We start from the raw sequence: 19,584 nt of genomic DNA, 5'->3' as shown, positions 1-19,584 counted from the left end.
GTCCATGACTATGGAAGGGAGAGGAGTTACAGCCCATCCTACTCATAGAACCTCAGTCTTGGGCCCTAAAAAACAATCAGCAGAATGGGTTGTTCCCCCAAACCACCTCCCTGACACCATATCTTCTCTCTCAGCGACCACTTCCCTGTCCCACAGGTATTGTTCCTGGCACAGGAACATACTAGCCAAAGAAGTTTCCTCTACTCAAACCTTAAAGTGTGGACGTACCTGTTGCCATGGCTTGTAATAGAAAGAACGAATAAAAGATTGATGCATTGAGTATTATAATTGTTGCTGAAATAACATCTTTTAAAAGGCATCTTTTCAAACTTCCTCAATCTTTTACATGAAATAGACCATAGACCTAGAGATTACACTCAAAAACAAAGTTCATTTCAGCTCCCATCCATATTTCTGATCAGGATTTTGAAAGAAAGGTAATAGGGAGGTTCTGCACACAGAAGCAATCTCAGATTTTATAAAAATGTCCCTTGAAATGTTGGAACATGATTTTCAGATGTCTAGTTTGCACTATACTATGCATCCAGCTAGAGGGAAAGTGATCAATAAAAATTGGAAGTTCTTCATATTAATTATGAGTCCTAGTTTATTAATTCCAAGGTCTAAATATCTGGTGAAAAACATCTGCATTACTAGGTAAAATGGACTATATCCTGAGGATAAGTTTATATCCCCCTAACTAACAGAGCTAATGTGTGGTAACTAGTGTGGTAACTGTCTTCTCCAAAGCACCTTTCTCTGTAAACCCCATCTGCACTGATGGAAGAATAGTTTGTCCAAAGATCAATTACCCATAGCATCTGAAAAATCAATGTTCTAATAAAAGAGCAAGCTCTTGATGTCTCTCTCCGTATAGATTTGTTAGTCTTGCCTTTTATCCTGATATGTTCTTGTACTTTGACGAGGTTAGTTTACTTCATGGTGATGAACAGACCTATAATGGAGTACCTAAGATTTATAATCTAGAAGGTAGAATTATGACATTACACTTGCCCAAATGCTGCACCTGTTATTATTGGAAGTAACACCTACTGTAAGTATGGGTGCTGCAAAATAAAAGGAGAAAAGGGATTTTCAAAAGCACTTAGGGAAGTTAGGTTCCCAAATTCCACTGAAATGCAGGAAGACCTGGGATCCGAACTCAGTTAGAGACCTCTGAGAAGTCCCAGCCTTAAAATCCGGGGTAAGTGATTTTTCTGCAAGAAACAAGTGACAGTCAACATCAGCTTGAAGGTCCAAGTTAATTTAATATCAGCCCTGCTTTAGTCCATGATATAATCAGGATGCAAGTAGGGAAATTGATACTGCTTAATCATTTGTTACACCAATTTTATAGCTGGGCTCCCCTTATGTGTCTATATTTTTTTAATTGATGTTTTAAAAATTAGGGGGTCTAAGGTATGTGCGGCCTTACAGCAACTTGACTCCATCTCTTCCACACCCTAATCTTCATACAAGTTTAAGAAATCATAAACTCTCACCTACCCAACCTGCACATTATAAATACCACAAAAAATGATCAAGCAGGCTCTTTCCCCCATTCCACACTTTGGATGTTCTATGAAATGCACCCACTTACTTTTGCTGGGTTCTTTCAGAGAGCCTTGAAGCCTCTGCAGCTGCTTTCCTTGCTTCAAACTCTTCCCTTTTCAGAACCTCACCGCTTCCCCGGAATCCCAGCTCCACCAGCTGGCGAGCCATCTCCTCATTCTGAAGGAGCAAGGAAGAGCCAGCTGTTTCTCAGAAAATAATAATTTAACCACCACCAACACAAAAAATCTCTAGAAAAAAGGATTTTTTTTTACTTCTAAAATTAGAAGTTTACAAGCCAGGAACAAGCTAGGTATGGAAACATCATTTCAGGTTAGCATCCATCCCTTCTATCAGTGATTTTTCATTCCCTTTTGTCCACACCATCCTCATTATGACTACGTGAAAAGGATAGCCCCATGAAGCAGATCAGGAAATAAACTCTCCGGATGGGTAAATACAGATTTCTAGTTGTGTCTAATCAATTTCTATCGTTAAAGAGCTGCAGATGCCTCACTGAAAACTTTGGGGAAAGACATTCTATTTGGAGAAAACCCTGTTTATACATCATACTTTGCGCTGTTTTTTTAATTGCAACTATTTCTGTTATTAAAATATCACCTCTACAGTGGAAATTTCCTATCTCTGGGAAATGGCAAGGAGTTCAGTCCTCTAAACATATAGAAATCTCAGGATCTATGTAGCTCTCCAGCCACTTGCAGGGGCAAGGAGAATTCAGGGGGCAGTGCCGGGTCTCTGCACAGCACCCTGAACTCCACATTCCACCATAGCTACAAAGCACTACATAGTTGGATGTCCAAAACTTCAGCTGGAGGTTGTTTGTAGCTGTATAAAAAAGAACGGAGCTGCAGCTCTGATCATATGCAGCTTGGGGGTGATTTACATTCAGAAAGGGGATAATGCAATACCCACTGGCTACTCCCTGGCGCCTTCATCTCCATTTCTAGCTTCCCAGGACTGTGGTGCCAATATGAAGAGGTACCCATAGAACTGAGAGCTAAGGGTCAGAATGAACCACAGCTGCTGTTCTGTCACTGCAAGTGTGTCCCCTCATTTGGTGCATTTTGCTGCTCCCTCTTCTGCAGAGCTCGCAACCCCATAAGCTCATCTATCCATAAGGTCTAGAAGGGGAAAAGCTGGGAGGAAAGGGAAAGCATATATAGCCTGAATGTTCAGTCCTTACACAGACAAAACTTCATTTAAGGCTGTAGGTTAGACCCAATGAGCACATACTTTTGTAAAACACAACAGTCACCATCCCACATCTGCTTCGGTATGCGTGTCCTCCTTTCCTATAGTATGAGTTTCTAAACAAAATACAAAAGTGAACTAATGCTTCCATCTAGTGGCAAGAGACCAGAACAATCTATCAACAGACAGTTCATATACTTGAGTCACAATAGATAAGAAGATACTTCCCTCTGTTCCGTGGTGCAGAGGGGAGAAAATCAAACAGAACTAGGGAGTAACAGAGGAGGGAAGAAAAATACGGGGCGGAATCCCCCCGGAAGTTAGTGCTGCTCCTCACACTAGCTTCTGAGCCACTGGCTCTCACTCCCTTTGGAGGATGGCAGAAGAGCCCAGCTGTGGACCAGGAGGCTAGTGGCAGCACAGCCAGTCAGCTGACCTTCCTGCCACGGGTAGGAGAGCTCGGGATACAGAGCACAGGAACAGGCACTCCATATGGGCATTCCAGTGATTCACAGGGGTGGGATTTCCTGTGGATTCTTGGGTTGGGTGTGTTGGTAGATCTCTGACCCTTCAGTGTCTCTGCTAATCCATCCCCCTGAGGGAATAACAGGTCCTGATTCCCACTTGTGGAACTAATTGAGTTCTAGATTAGTTTTTTCCCTCTTCTGCTGCTTTTTATGTTACAGGGAAGGGATGACACACAAAACACCTATATGGGTACCTGGATGGTGTATTAAACTTATTGATGTCTTCAAAATTTTAAAGATCTCAAATACTTCAGACAGTAAGTTTTCATAAAGCACAAGCAAAAACCCTCTACGTGAAGCCAGTAAATAATGTTTTCATACAGAGCCAGCAAGTCCTTTGACAATTTACCACTCAAAGATTAAGTTTCTGCCTTCTGAACCTCTGCAAATTTGACATCTCTATGCTCTGAAATATTAGACAAGAAAGATTCAAGAACTGTCATTCAGTAATTGCTCCTATACAGGCTTTGTGTAATACATGTTGAGTTTCTATTGGTTGACCTGGCCTTTTCCATGATATCATACCCTATTGTCATTTCATATCATCATACCAGCATCATGACACCATCTCATTTATTTTGCCAATTCTTCAATATATTAATTTGCTTGTAAGTTATATACCTGTTCCTAATCCTTTGCCTCATTGTGTCTTTTAGACTTTTAAGTCCTAGAAGACAGGTTGTCTCTTATTTATGGCCACTTCCTGCCACGTTCAACTTTTAAGATATGCTCTTGCCCAACCCAACGTTATGAGCTTGATGTAGGCATTACTGGGGTGAAATTCTATAGCACGTGTTGGACAGGAGATCAGAAAAAACCACCATAATGGTTTCTTCTGACCGCAAAAATAAATAAATCTTTGAGTGTGCAGGTAACCTGCCACACCCACAGAGCCCCACTGAAGTCAGCAGGACCCCAACAAGCAAGTATCATGCCTCCAAGTTGTAGGTTGCAGGTTCTGTAGAGCACCCAGCAGAGTTGGGCCTCAATCCTACTGGGAGACCACAATGCAGATGTTTGATATTAACACCATCCCTGGTATGCTAATGAAATGCCATAATGCTATGGAGAAAAGATAGCATCAGGAGTAGCCTAAAGCCTGCAAACTTTCCTCATCTGTCTCATTTTATTAATTATTTGTATTATCATAGCACTGGGGAACCCCAGTCATGGACCTGGACCCATTGTGCCAGGCACTGGACAAACACAGAACAAGATGGCCCTTGCCCCATACAGCTTGCAATCTAAGTGTAAGACAACAAACAACTGATGGAGGGTGACAGACAGACCAACAGGAAGTACAAGGAAACAATGGAAGAATATAGGTCAGCATGGTAAGCTATAGGGTCAGCAAACCAGTGGCTTAACTGTTAAGTTTTTGGAATGCCTCTCATCTTCTTTCCTCAGCCACCGAACTTGCCTCGGCCACTGCCTGCAAGAAGCCAGGCCATTTTCAGGTTTGTGTCTTGTTTTAAACAGGTAACTCAGGGTTTTACTGTGCTCTAGATTAGACATTTAAAACACCCACTACACAAGCAAGCAGCCCAACCACTTATGAAGTGTTGATGAATTCAGCTCCAGGCAGTAGGCAGCAGTTTGAGGGATGGGGCATATCCTTTTGTATGGGCACCTAATAAACCCTGACAGGCAAACTAAAAAGGGAAATAGCATGTTTGTCCTCCATCCCATTCACCATTGCCAACTTTTCAGAGATCAGGAAATGCTGACAGGTTTTACTTTGATTTCAGAAGCTAAATGAGGATGAGTAGCTCTCTACCAAAAGGAAGTCTTGAAGCGATCGAGATTGGAGGCCTAAATCACTTTGGCCCTGTTAGAGGGTGGCTCCCCTTCTGGCATGGCCTTGCAGGCCTGCTGCCCTCTTACTTTCCCTCTTGGAATGATTTATTCAGACCTAAGAATGGAGAACAAGACACCTCCTTTATGGGGTTTCAGTTATTAATTCCTTTAACAGAGGACAACCATCCCCACCCTCCCCCATCCTTCCTCATTGACCCATTGACCCAACTCCAACCCTTCTCGTGGCCATCAGGCTAATGTCAACAAGCATCCTCTCCTAAGTTCAGGAGTAGTCCCCAGCCCTCCCCCCCAAGACGGGTTACCATGGGGAAAAAAATTCATACTCCTCAGATAAGGAAGCCACAGCTCTCCTTCAGGACCTGAGCTATGTTTCAGGCTAGCTAGAGCCCTCATTCAGTTTATCCCCAGGAGGCCTCTTTTCACTTATCATCTTGGGGAGGCAAAAAGGCTGCAGTCCTCGTCCTCCTACTCCTAGAGTTTCTGAGAGCTTGTCTCTCTAGGAGCACTTCCCTGCAACTAAGCTCTGGAAACTTTTTAGTAACTGTCAACTGCCTAGATGGCTGGTTGGCAGCTAACTGCTTACACGGTGTCCAAAATTGGTTTGTTCTCCTTAAAGGAGCCTGTAACGGGTAGGCCAGGCTCTGATTCCCCTTAAAGAAGCCAGGGTTTATCATCCAACTACAGAAGCATTGTATAGCAACAAACAGAGATGTTTGCCTACAGTTGCTAACTGAGATGAATCTGTGACAGGCCCCTTTGACAAATCCAGCCTAAATCATTCTACATATGCTCTGGACATGATAAGATCTACTTTCCATGATTTTGTCTTATTCCCCTAACAAATCAGTTTGCTGCTGTTTTACACATCAGAAAACGTTGCTGCATGAGTCAGACCCAAAGTTTCGTCTTGGTTTGCAACTGCGGACAGATACCTGTATTTGGGGCTATACAATTCTTCTGTAGTTGGATGATATCCACATTAAATGGAGAGCCATACAAAAACAACAAACAAAAACGATATTCAGAGCAAAGGATTTCCGGACCAGCTCAGCACCCTGAAGTTAGCTAGTGAATAAAACATTGTTTTGGCTAATGCTGTCTCACACTCAGCTTCACAAATAAAGAGGGTGGAAAGGCCATTAAAATGCATCTTTTCAACCCATCTCTACTTCACAAAACTGGACTTGACAAGCTTCAATACTGTCCTCAGGGCTTATTTACACACAAGTTATATTGCTTTAACTATAACGGTACATAGTTAGTTGGTACAGTAACACCCTACCTCTAATAGGGATGCAATTACAATGGTAAGGTGTTTTATACCAGATAGCTTATACCTATACAGGTTTAGTTTATTGCCCTTACTGTATAAGGCACCAATATAAAGTGCCTCCACACTGGTAAAAGTATTTCAGTAAAACATTACAGCCCTAACCAAAATATTTAGCCCAGTAAAAAAACTAACAACAACAAAAAAAACTACACCACACATTTGGACCAGGCCTGATGGAGCTATGCTAATGAGGGCATCTTCCTTTAAACAAAGTAATGAAGAAAAATTGTTATTTGAATGTTTTTGCCTTAAGCCACGTCTACACTGCAAACTTTTGCTGACATAGCTATGCCAGCAAGCGGTTGATAAGATGTGACTTTGTAATCAACATAACTGTGCTGGCAAAAGCCCCTAGTGTAGGTGCAGCTTATAGCTGCAAAACTGCGCTTTTGCTAGTATAGCTTATGTTGCTCAGAGGGGGAGAGACGGGAGTAAGCTATCCCACCAAAAGGGCGGTCTTTATGATATAAGCTGAGTCTACGCTAGGGGCTTTTGCCAACGCAGTCAGTTGTCGGTTACGTTCATGCTAGGAGTGCTTCGCCAGCACCGTATACTGCTATACTAGCAACACATGCCTGGTGTTGTCTTTGCCTAAGATTCTCTTGGTCTGATGGGCACCCTAAAAGGAGGGTGAGATACGTGTGCACAAGCTGCTGAAACCATTTCACCAAAATGTCATTCTAACAGTTAGACTGGCAACCAACAAAAGACTGCAATTTTCCATCTCTACTGCATTGTACGTAACATTGGGGCTACACAAATTTTAGCATGTAATGCTTGATAACATTTATATGAAAGCACAGCCCAGCTTCCTTTATTGGTGATGGTTTCAGAAAATAACTGCTAGAAGAACAAGAAACACAATCAGAAGTAACTTCCTCATAATGTCTTTGGAAAGTTTAATAAAACTACAAAATAAAGAGCTGCATATTTGGGATTTAAAGAGGCTTTAGCTCCTCCTCTGTTTTTTATTGCTCCAGCAGTATTGACATTTCCCATGCCAACATTAAGAAACATGCATACCTTTTATAACAAACAAGAAAGCTGGGCATGACTGACTGACTATGACATGTATCCAATACTGAGAAAGCAACTCAGGATTTCACAGGAATGCGGCTCCTGCTAACATCACAGATAGTGAATTCAAGGAAGTCACTGAAACATGACAGCACTACAGCTGACTTGAAAAGAGGATTTGTTTTTTCCACCAACCAGCTACTTTCTCTACAGAAGGACATAACTTTTAATGATAGTGGAGATTCAGTTCGATTTAGTGTTTACCTGAAACAGAAGATAAACATGAATGATCCTTATGATGAATTCTCAAAGCAAATATGCCATTAATCAACGATAAAGGCAAAAACAATCCAGTCAATGGTCCCTCGTGTCCTTTCTACTTTGTATCTCAGTCAAGGGTTTGATATATTTACTGGGGAAGAGCTACTGGGTAGATGTATTAATTTTGCAATGCATCTATTTTTGAAAATTAGCTTCCCAGTGGAGCTCTTAACTCCCGGGTTCCAGCTGAATTTACCTAATTCTTATCCTTCCATCTTATTTCTAGCACATTTCACAACTCTTCAGCTGTCATTTGCTGTTAATTCTCCCATCTGCTCTGCCATTTTGGCTCCTAGACCACGTCCTCCCTGTTCTTGATTCTACCATGAAGTTACTTCCCTCAACCTTATGTAACTCTCCCAAACCCATATGTTTTGACTTTGTCCCTGGCTATCTTACTTATAGGGCCCACATTACCATATCTCAGCGCCTCAATCTTTTAATGTATTTATCCTCATAATACCTCTGTGAGGTAGGGAAGTGCTACCACTGGCATTTGCAGACAACTAATGGAGCACAGAAAAGCTAAGTGACTTGCCCAAGATAAGCTAGGAAGCACAGAATTGAACCAATACCTCCTAGACTAGTGTCTTAGACACTGTACCATCCTTCTCCAACTCAGCACCAGGGTACTAAGCACTCAGTAGTTTCGGAGAGTAAGCATGGGAGAAGGTAGGGAAAAATGAACAAATGGAGAGAGCGGAGCATGCAGTGAAAACAGGAGAAAAAAAAATAGAATAGAGGAAAAGAAAGAAGGGAAATGCAAGAGAACATAATGCAAAAGGAAGGGATGCTGCCGTGACATGTAAAAAGAAGATTAAGTTTTCCACAAGGAGAAAGGTAGTGGGGGGAAAAAATCATAGACCAAAAGGAGAGAGAAAGAAAATGGAAAAGGAGGTCAAGAAAGATAACAATAAACATGGCAGAGAACAAAAAGGAAAGAAATACATCACGGGAGATGATACGCATTGTGGTGAGGTTTGTGAAATACATGTTTCAATACAAATTATTCCCCATGTTTTATTACAGTTGTCAGGAGGACATCCAACACCTCCAGCAATTTCAGAGGGATGCAGGAGCGATGGCAGAACACAGTCCCTGATTTCTCACCACTGAAGTCAATGTGAGTTTTGCCATTAACGTCCATGGCACAGAATCAGGCCCATATTTGTTCCTTAGTAGGCTTAATTAAAATTAATGATAAAGCATGAAACTAAGAGGAAAAATTGCTTCACTATTAAATTATCCTAATAACCAGTAATTCCCCACAGCCCACCAAATTTGAAGCCCATTTTTAAATTATGTATCTGTAGAATTCCCATAGAGAAACAAGGTGAGTAAAGTAATATCTTTTATTGGACAGACTTTTGTTGGCAAGAGAGACAAGCTTTTGAGTTTAAACAGAGCTCTTCTTCAGATCTGGTCCAGCAGAGCTGGGGGGGAGAGGGGGGCGGGGGTTGCCCAGGGAGGAAGGGCGGCACGGGGGGAGGGTTGCCCAGGAAGGAAGGGCAGCACAGGGGGTCTGGCTGCACGGCGGGGGGGGGGCTGCCCAGGGAGGAAGGGCGGCACGGGGGGAGGGGGGGCGGGGGTTGCCCAGGGAGGAAGGGCGGCACGGGGGGGAGGGTTGCCCAGGGAGGAAGGGCAGTATAGGGGGTCTGGCTGCACGGCGGGGGGGGTTGCCCAGGGGGAGAAGGGCGGCACGGGGGTCTGGCTGCACGGGGGGGCTGCCCAGGGAGGAAGGGCGGCACGGGGGGGGGGGGGGGTTGCCCAGGGGGAGAAGGGCGGCACGGGGGTCTGGCTGCACGGGGTGGCTGCCTAGGGAGGAAGGGCAGCACGGGGGGGCTGACTAGGGAGGAAGGGCAGCACGGGGGGAAGGTTGCCCGGGGTGGCTGCCCAGGGAGGAAGGGCAGCACGGGAGGGAGGTTGCCCGGGGGGGAAGGGCAGCACGAGGGGGAGGTTGCCCGGGGGGGCTGCCCAGGGAGGAAGGGCAGCACGGGGGGCTGCCCAGGGAGGAAGGGCAGCACGGGGGGGGAGGTTGCCCGGGGGGGCTGCCCAGGGAGAAAGGGCAGCACGGGGGGGCTGACTAGGGAGGAAGGGCAGCACGGGGGGAAGGTTGCCCGGGGGGGTTGCCCGGAGGGGAAGGGCAGCACGGGGGGGGGGTGGTTGCTCGGGGGGGTTGCCCGGGGGGAAGGGCAGCACGGGGGGGTCCGGCTGCACGGGGAGCAGGGCGCGCTGGGGGGCGGGCTGGCCGGGCTGACCCGCGCTGCCGGAGCTGGGCGCGGCGCTGTGCCAGGCCCGCGGAGGGCCGGGCCGGGGCTGCGCAGTCTCGGGCCGCCCCGCGGCTGCGCCCGCGCCCCCTGCCCACCTCCAGGTAGAACAGGTCCTGCGTGGTGATCTGCGAGTCCAGGTAGTCGTCGTAGGCGTTGAACTGGGTGATGATGTGATCCAGGGCGGCCCCCGCCTCGTCCGCCTCCAGCGCCGCCATCCTAGCAACCGGCCGGGCCCCGCCCCCTGGGCGGAGCCGCCCCGCGGCCTTGCGCGGCTGGGGGGGCTGCCAGGGCCGTTGTGCGCGCGCCCGGCCCCGCGCGGTCTGCCCAGCCTCCGCGCCTGCGCCCGCCGCCCCGGGGCACGCGCCGCGCCGCGCGGAACCTTGTGCTCAGTGCTTGACTTGAGCCCCGGCAGCTCTGGGTTCGCTGCGTCAGTTCGGAAAGTAAAAATAATTGCTTGAGCCCTAGCCTCTCTTTCGTTGCAAATTATGCCCGGGCTATACTACTCTGTGTTGCTTGCATATGTCTTTGGGCACCTGTGTAAACAGGAATGGGTGCGTATGCACAGTGATCACCCCTTTGGGGTAGTGCTGTGAGCCCCAAAAGTCAGCCGCAATCTCCCCCTGTTCCGGCCAGGACTAATCAGGTGTTTGGACTTTCTTTGAGCAACCTGCAGAATTGGACAGCAGTCACTCATCATCCGGTAGTTATTCAAACAAGTGGCCTAAATATAAGCCCTCACCCTCTTGGTCTGAAAACGAAAACAAAAAGTATCAAACCCGGCTACTCGACTCCACTCGTTTTCTGACCCTTATGAAATACGAATTTGGAACATGGATTTCAGATTCGCTATGCCCCTGAGATCACCATGTGTTTTATATCTTATGTTGAACAGCTGGGTCTGAGAAAGCATGCATCATCCCACTAGGCAAGCGTCTACTACCACAGGGGCTTGATCCTTCGCCACTGAAATAGACAAGAACTTTGCTATTGACTGCAGTGGGCACAGGATCTGACATAGGAGCAGGAAGAGTCTCCCTATCGGGTTGGTATGAAACTAAGACCTTTTGAAGTTTTTCACAAAACAAAACAAAAACGGAGAGGATCCACCCCACAATAGCCTGAGTGCTTCGAACACTCCCCTGGGATGAAGGAAACATGGGAGAACATCCCAAGCACGTGTCCTAACCACCTGGATGTTGGCTAATTCTAGGATGGGTTCTCTCGCTGTCTCCGGTGGAGTTGTCTGATTTTGTAGAAATAATTACATAAAACATTCAGTGGAGTAGGGACTGGAACCTGGGTCTCCAACATCTCAGCTAAGTGAGCTAGCTACTGGGCCGTAGAGTCAATCTCCTTTGGCCTGACAAATATTTAATTAATACAAAGTGGAACAGCTCCAACAAACAATTAAAGGAGCCTCACACCAGAATACCCCAAAGCCCAGTGATTAGAGTGCTCACCTGCAATGTTGAAGAGCTAGGCTCAAGTTCCCTCAGAAATAGGCAGAGCACAGTTCCCCATAACTTCTGCATCCCAGATGAGGGCCAAAACCATTGGTGTTTCTAGAAATTCCATCCTGAAGCCTCAGAAACCTTCCTGATGAAAGTTTCATCAAAACTGCCCCTTCACAGGAAAGTTTCAGGTTTGATTAATTGGTATTTTCCAACAAAAAACTGTTTTGTCAAAATGATTCCCCAGCCAGCTTTATGTAGGTGGTCAGAATAGATCATCATCGTGGTCTCTTCTGTCTTTAAAATATATGCATCTTCTTTCTTCTCTGACTGAAACTGCCTCATTAAACAGAATCTTTTACATTAAAAGTAAAGCATGCCTTCACTTCGGCCCCAGTTCAGCAAAGCCTGTAAGCACATGCTTAACTCTAAGTATAAATCCACTGAAACAAATGAACTATTTTGAATTGAAACAAGTATAACAGCACACTTTGTCCCAAAGCATCTGAGTCTTCAAACATATCCCAAGGACTATGAAGGAAATTCAAGATGGTACCCATGAGCAACTGCCTCTGGCTGACTGGAAAGCTTTATGAGCCAGCAGTAGGTTTTTCCTTGTATAAACACTGACAATTCCTAAACTGTTTCTTTCTGGGGAAGAGGAAAGGGAAGACTCCAAACAGTCTCTAATCCCTTGCAGCAGCCACCTTGGCCAAGCAAAGATAGCTCCAAGATAAGAGTCACTGAGATGTGTTTAGATTAGATTTTGCTGGATGTGCGAGGTCACTACACTTTTAAATTGATAGAACTGAATACCTTGTTTTAGAAAGCCAGGATTTAGATGCTGCACTAGTCAGACAGATGCTGGTAAAGCCCTGCATACCGGTGCTGAAAAACTTAATGGGAGCAATCATCTTGAGGTGGACGAAGCTGATGGTTGATATAAAATGATGAGAAGGAAGACAAACTCTTTTTTAGCAGCACTAAGGTTACCCAGAGAGAGTTATCTAATCCATCAAAATACATTTTATTGACCATTTGATTAAAAAAGAATAGTGTAAGTTTCCAGTGAATCACCTTAATGTGGTGCAAGCTTGTGGATTTCTAGGAATGAGCACTTTTTACGGGTGGTCATCAAATAATGATGGGTGCTCGAAACAGTGCACTGCACAGCACTCGAGAAAGCCAGGAATAGTCTCAGAGTCTTATCTGTTCTCCCATCTATAATGCTCAATGAAAGGGACAGTGTCAAGCAGTTTAAAGAGTCCCAAAGTAGATTAAACACCCTATAAATAGTTATGAAGCTTTAAATGAAGAGAATGGTCTTCATAATGTTATCAATACATTTGAACATTCCCCTAGGAATCCTCAGCAATATCATGCTAATGCATGAGAACCAGACGGGGAAACTAGCAAGCAAAATATGACGATAGCTAGTGTGGATTCATTGTCTAAGCTGAATGACATGAAAGAGACCCTGACTGCATATGGTAAAAGATAACAAAACATGTAAGGCTATCTACTATGTTATTAGTAACAGGTAGTTCAATTTTTAGAGGAATTGTACGTTGGCTGTCCCATTAATAATAAGTGCACCAGCTACTGCTGATGGCTTTTTCTTTTCACTATTTGCTGGAGGGCTATACAGATTTTTTTTAATGTTTTCAACTTTATATTGTCATTCATCAAGTAATGTTCCCCACTAGGACTACTGGGAGGTAAAAATACTGCTGCAGCCTTTTGATGCAGAATATGAATCCATTCCAACTATGAAAGGAAACCAATTAAAGAGGCAGTGTTTTGTCCTTGAGTTCTTAAATCAAGACACCTATCAAATACCTCCATCTTAAATGTCCAATGGCTCCCAGGGAGAACTTCATAGGTCCCAGCACCTTTTACCCCATGCTGTAAGTGTACAGGTAGTTAAAACAAAAAACACACACTATGTAAGTACTTAATATTAGCTATTCAAGCATGAATATTTTGGTTACAAAGATGGAGATTTGCTGTGTGCCTTAAATAAGTCACTTACACCCTCTGCAACTCAGAGGACTTGTGTAAAAAAAAAAAAATAAAGAGGTAATACTAGCCTAATTTCAGAGTGTTGTAAGAATTCCTGTTGGTTGACCACTGAAAGTACAGTTTGGTCCTCAACCAGCTTCAGTGGACCTATATTGATTTACACCAGCCAAGGGTCTGACGCAAAAGTTGCTAGTAAAGTCTGAAGTAGAAATCGGAGGGGAGGGTCTTTACATGTAAGAAGAGATGTTTCACATGAATTTGTAAAGTAATTTGTCAGAAATTTTAATTCCTGGTAGTTAAAGAGACTGTGGATGGAACTGTTCCTTTATGGGGAAAAAAGGTTGCTTTTGTAAGCGGGGGAATAGTCCCGCTATTGTGGGGAACTTTCCTGGCTTCTGCACTACCCCGGTGAAGTGGGCTAGCGAAAGGATCTGACTCCTCGCTCCCACTTCCTTTACCCAGTGGCCTCCCTGCCCTTGAGGACTCCCCTTCCACTCTCCTGTCTGGCAGAGTCCTCGGAACCCAAACAAGTCTGCGCCCAGGATTCCTGGAGGGCTCGACCCCCAACCCTGCTGTGGTCACCTAGGACAGGGGCTAGGGTGTCCCCACGCCAGGGTACTCTCTCTGCACTGGGCACTTCTCTGACCCACTGACCATTACATACAAGCTAAAGCAAATGCAAGTTATTTAATCAACAATTAATTTTAAAAAGAATAAGGAATAATGGGAAAGGTTAAAGGAAACACATCAACCCGCTCTGTGGCAGGGAACATCACAAACAGTGTCTCTGGAATGTCAGGGCAGTTCACAGTCTGTTCCTTGTAAGTCCCAGGTCTTCTTCTCAGGCCCTGGCTTTGCTGCAGGGATGCTGTGGGTTGGACACTCGCTCTGGTGGTGGCCACACGCTCTCAGGCTCTAAGTGGTAGGCCCCTTCTTCCCAGTGTCGCCCCTGCCCTGTCGGGGTTACGATCCAAGCCTGGCCTGCAGAGCCTCTTGGCTGAGGCGTCTCCCTGTGCTGGACCTGCTGCCCAGGGTCCCCCTCGCTCTTCCCAGCTGCTTACCACACCCAGCGCCGGACTGCTCCAGCTCCAGCTCCACCACTCTGTCTCTGCACTGCTGCTGCTCTGCCTCCAGCTCCCTGGGCTGCTTCCTTGGCCCCTCTGCCTCTGGTTGCCGCAGCTCTGCTCCCAGGACAGGCCCGCTCTGCAGGCTGCTTCTGTGACTCTGCTCCCAGCACTGACCTGCTTCCTGGGCTGCTTTTCTGGCCCCTCTGGCTGCTGCAGCTCTCCTCCCAGGGCAAGTCTGCTCTCTCTGGCTGTGCCTCTGGCTGTGGGGCTGCAGCTCTGCTCCCAGGACAGGGTCTGCTCTCTCTGGGATGCTTTTCTGGCCCCTCTGGATCTGGCACAGCTCTGCTCCCCAGCTCAACTCAGGCCCCTGCTTCCTCCTTAGCTCAGCCCCACTCTATCTGACCCAGGCAATTCCAGGAGGACGGGACCTCCCTGGCCTCCTGACTCCCTGATTAGCCTGTCTGCCCTGTCATTCAGGCTGACCTGGAGCATTGGCCTTTCCCCATTGTTCCTGGGGGCTGTCAGTCTCAGGGTCCTGATTCCCCATCGACCCTCCCCCCTTTTTAGTACTGGGAGCTAGCAACTAAGACAACCCCACTGAATGTTAGTAAGGGGGCAACAGTCCCCTTACACATTCTTTACTATTTAGGCACTAGTATTCAGCAGGTTTCAGGCATTTCTGCAATGTAATCACTACAATTGAGTTTTAAAACCTCAGGAAGCCCTGCCTAATGAGTATAGTTGCCATTTATTTCGCCAACATATCCTTTAAGGAACAAATGTGATTGGAAACCTGATTAAGTCTTCCTTGAAAAGAAAAATGGAAAGGATATAAATAAAAAGATACTTGCACTACTCACTGAATGTCTGGAAGAGTATGCTGAGTGTTATCTGCCATGACCTGTACTTGGATCTTTTTCTTACCATTAATGTAGAATGCTGCAAGCCTTTGCGCAGAAAAGAAGCCCATGGAAGTCTAGAATACCCACAGAAAGCTAGCAGAAAAGGAATTAATGAGCTCTAAAGTGCCAGTGAACTGTCTGTTCCCATTGTAAGATCTCTGTCACTGTCAGACAAAGCTTTCCTTTGAACATGTATTCTTGGTTTTGGTTTACAATTTTTAAAACCTGAGATTTGGAATTCTTCCCAAGCCACAGACATTCCAATCTTGACAAGAGGACAAGGAAGGGTTCACAGAGACAGGGAAGCGTGTTACATGTGCTACAAATAACACACCCTTTAATAAATTAGAAGTTTCTCTCAAAGATGGCAACAGAAATGGAAAGGTCTTAGGCATTGCAATGCTGACTGTCACGGTGCCTAACTTTTAGGCATCTAGAAAAATCACAGGAACAACAGTGTAATCCACAAAGCTGAGTTCACTGCAGAGACTCCCTATACAATGGGAAATATGCCTTATGGTCTTGGATGGATACTGAGTCACCAGTAGTCTGGCCCATTCAAGCAAGAGGTATGTGTCACCCCTCCTCGGCTAGTGAATTATATAGTTTATTGCTCAATTGTCTGCCCTTGTAACAACATAGAAAAGTCAATGGAAAACCATTAAAGCCAAATTATAAACAATCAAAACCACTTGGAGGTAAAAAAGCAAAAGACAGGGGATTGCCTTGTCTGTGAATAAAGAAAAAAGACATTCAGTATATCACAGGGTGGAGAAAGACACACTGCATCCATTCACAGAGGAGACATCTCCTTGAGCCGGGAATGTTTCGTGAAAGACTGGATCCCAGTTCCTGGGAAACCAGCCAGCTCTGCAATAGACTGAACTGATAAATCTACTTTATTAGATAGAAAAGGTAGCTATTAATAAGAGTAGACCCTATTTCTCATTTTATTATTTTGTTTTGTATTGTAACCATTTGTTTCCATCACTCTAGTTTCTGCTGAAACCTCTACCCTTTCTTAACTAAACCTCCTTTTGTTTTATACATGCTGTGCGTTATACAGTGGTGGTGACTTAAGGTAGAACTAGTAAACTGGGGTACACTGCTCTTTTGTAAGCAGAGGATCAGGGATCTCAGAGTAGCTAGTGTCTGTGGCTGGATATAAGAGGAACATTTCAAGGGGACTCAGGTACACCTCTTGTTAACCTGAAAGGCGTAGACAGAGGTGCCATAACCCAGAGGGCAGTGCTTGTGTGGCTGAAAGGCTGGAGAGGGAAGCGAGTGAACACCCAGCTCCCACAGGCAAGACACCGTCTCCCTACAGGCAGGAGGTAACAAGGTGACTCAGTCCTGGGTATCCCAAGAACCATCACACAGCTTCTTCATATTGAAGCTGTTGCACTGTGGATAAATAATGAAAAAGTGATTGGAGCAGGGGGACTGGAGCCTGCATCTCCCACTTTCTAGGTGGATGCCCTAATCACTGGACTAAAGAGGGAGGCAACAACAAGCATGCCTGGAGGCAGGATAGGCACCTAGGAAATTTTTACTCTGAAAAACTTAGGTCCCTATAGGATTTGGCATGAGTTTTGTGAGTTGCAATGGAACTAAAGCTGGGGTTTAGGTGCTTAAGTGCCTTTGTGGATCCTACCCAGGCTTCTCTGAGCTTCATGAGTTTTGAGACTGCACCTTGCATAGATTACAGGGATGTAAGGCAAAACTCATCTGCCTCTGGTATGGCCAGCCCCCCTCATTCTCTGGACTTATCTACACAGCAGTTATTTTATAAATTTTTCCACTATTTAACCACCTGTTCCGCTGGTGTAGACAGATGGCCAGCAGCCACTGGTGTTTTAACAACCACGTCACCCAGGCTTGCTCTGAGCAGAGTCAGATGACAGTAGTTAGAAGATGGCTGGCTGCGAGAAGCAGCAAGAATGAGAAATTTTAGGAAGACAGGGTCTTATCCAGACACTGCCCGATGAAATGGGAAGTTTTCAAGATGAAATGTGACCATGACCAAAGTTTTTTCTTATTTTCAAATTAGACGGGCTGGATTCTGCAATCCTTTCCCATGAGTAACACCTAGTTCTGCGAATAATCCCACTGACGTCAGTAGGATATACACGTGAATAAAAGTAGTAAGAATGGCCTCCTAAGGGCATGAGCCAAAGTCCACTGCAGTCAATAGAAAGACTAGGTTTTGGATCAGGCCCTAAGGGAAGTTTGTCCCAGCCTGGTTCCTAGGGCTGATGCAGGGACAAAGAATGGTTGGATTTCATGCAGCCTAAGGCAGTCCTTCAAAGCTTGCAGGAGAGAGAATTGCCAGGTCAAAACACTTCCTTGGCCATCCATCCTCCTACTCTTTACCCTCTCCTTCTTCCAGCCAAATCCTGATTCGATCCGCAGCTCACCTCGGTATACCGCCCCTGCACCTTGGCTTCTGCAGGGGCAGTGCAGAGATCCCCTATACTCGTGCAAGCAGGCCATAGAGCAATAGTGAATCAGCCCTCAAGTGTGTATATATTCTCCTTCCTTAGGGTCTCTAATGGCTTATTTCTGTATCCTGGACAGTACAGCAATGGTTGCTTTATCTGGAAACCAACAATGCATTGATAGGTTTGCTAATGTGACAAATACCGCAAAATATCAGCTTACAAACTAATTGGGCGGAATGCAATAAGACATTTGCAACATTCAACTTAATAACCCAGTTGTGTTGCAGCAAGGAATGGTTTCAACACAGAATTTATTGTGTCAATTTTAAATCTGAAATAGCTTGTAAAATAGAGCTGTGAGTTTGCTTTCGAATCATAGAATCTCAGGGTTGGAAGGGACCTCAGGAGGTCATCTCGTCCAACCCCCTGCTCAAAGCAGGACCAATCCCCAATTTTTGCCGCAGATCCCTCAATGGCCCCCTCAAGGATTGAGCTCACAATCTTGGGTTTAGCAGGCCAATGCTCAAACCACTGAGCTATCCCTCCCCCACTTATAAGTGTAACCTTAGTGATGAACTTCCCAGTGTCCAGAGTCTCCATCTCTGAAGAATGGTATTGTTTCACTGTTGAAAAACCGAGGACATAAAGCACAATCCAGCTCCTATTAAAATCAGTTAGAGGACTACCTGGGCCTTGGATATAGCCCATAAAGTGCACCCTTTGAATGGCCCTTTTCCTATTTTTACTAGGACTCTACCAGTAGTAACATCAGGGAATCATGAGGAGTGTTGAAAGCCCACAACTCCAATTAAGTAAGTGATATCCTGAAGCCCCTACTCTGTTTTTACTCAGTGGAGTTATTAGGTAAGCTCAGCGTTTAACCACAAATCTTACTAAACACAGGAAGAACCTTCACACCTGAAGGAGCAAACCTCACTGTAACTAAAACAGAGTTTGCATGAGCGTTGCTTGCATGCAGTTCTTGGTATGAAAGCTTTGGGCCCAATCCCATATTCCATGCACATCTGTGCTCTCCTTTAAGTCACAAATTATTTCTAAGGGGGTTGCGGAATTGGGTCCTGGGCTTGTTTACCCACCGTAGCCATTACATTTACTTTGTGTTATTTTTCCTAAAACGCCTGAACAGTATGTCAAATCACAAGAGATGCTGAGCATACAAGATTCCCTTTAGGCCAAGCCCTGAAGGCCTTATTTATACAAACTCCTACCAATTTCAACGAGCGTTTACCTGAGTAAAAGTTGAATGAGAAATTCAAGATAAGAGACATTGAGTTCAGGGGGAGTTAACAGATTAAATTTTGCGCAGCCTGTAACACGAACTCTACATTCTCATGGATATTAATTGAAAAGTGTCAGTGGTTGGATAAAATACTAGCTTTATATTGCAAAGAGGGAGTTTGAATGCTTAATTTTGTATTTTTTATTAACATGTGCATTACCTTTTTCTATCAGTGTAGTCATAGTTGAATTGTAAGAGATGTGCAGTCTCTCCCTCTCTCAGATTTCCTATTGTCACTCCATCTGTTTGGGACTTTTGATATTTTATATCTGAAAAAGTCCAGGCTGAAAATGACAGAATGGAAGGTAATAAAGAAGCTCATTAGATGTTTCTCCCACCACTGGTTTCCTAA

General features: G+C 45.2%; 1 protein-coding gene across 5 annotated transcripts in view; it reads right to left on the bottom strand.

Annotated features, from left to right (window-relative positions):
• The window catches only part of CFAP299 (cilia and flagella associated protein 299), a 379,314-nt gene that overhangs the window by 355,596 nt on the left and 4,134 nt on the right, over positions 1-19,584 (bottom strand). For 2 of the 5 annotated variants that reach the window (XM_043545244.1, XM_043545245.1), the window contains 2 exons: positions 19,393-19,516; positions 1,601-1,731 (listed from right to left, as the gene is read on the bottom strand). In XM_043545244.1, coding sequence (XP_043401179.1) covers positions 1,601-1,722 — 122 coding nt within the window. In that variant the 5' untranslated portion in view covers positions 1,723-1,731; positions 19,393-19,516. Of the gene's footprint in view, positions 1-1,600; positions 1,732-10,144; positions 10,291-19,392; positions 19,517-19,584 lie in introns of those variants that run through there. The other 3 variants (XM_043545247.1, XM_037896749.2, XM_043545246.1) reach the window with 3 other exon arrangements.

The sequence above is a fragment of the Chelonia mydas genome, chromosome 4, assembly GCF_015237465.2.
Source record: "Chelonia mydas isolate rCheMyd1 chromosome 4, rCheMyd1.pri.v2, whole genome shotgun sequence".
Taxonomy (NCBI): Eukaryota; Metazoa; Chordata; order Testudines; family Cheloniidae; genus Chelonia; species Chelonia mydas.
Note: the sequence above shows the minus strand (reverse complement) of the source record. Positions and strands in the feature narration are given on the sequence as shown.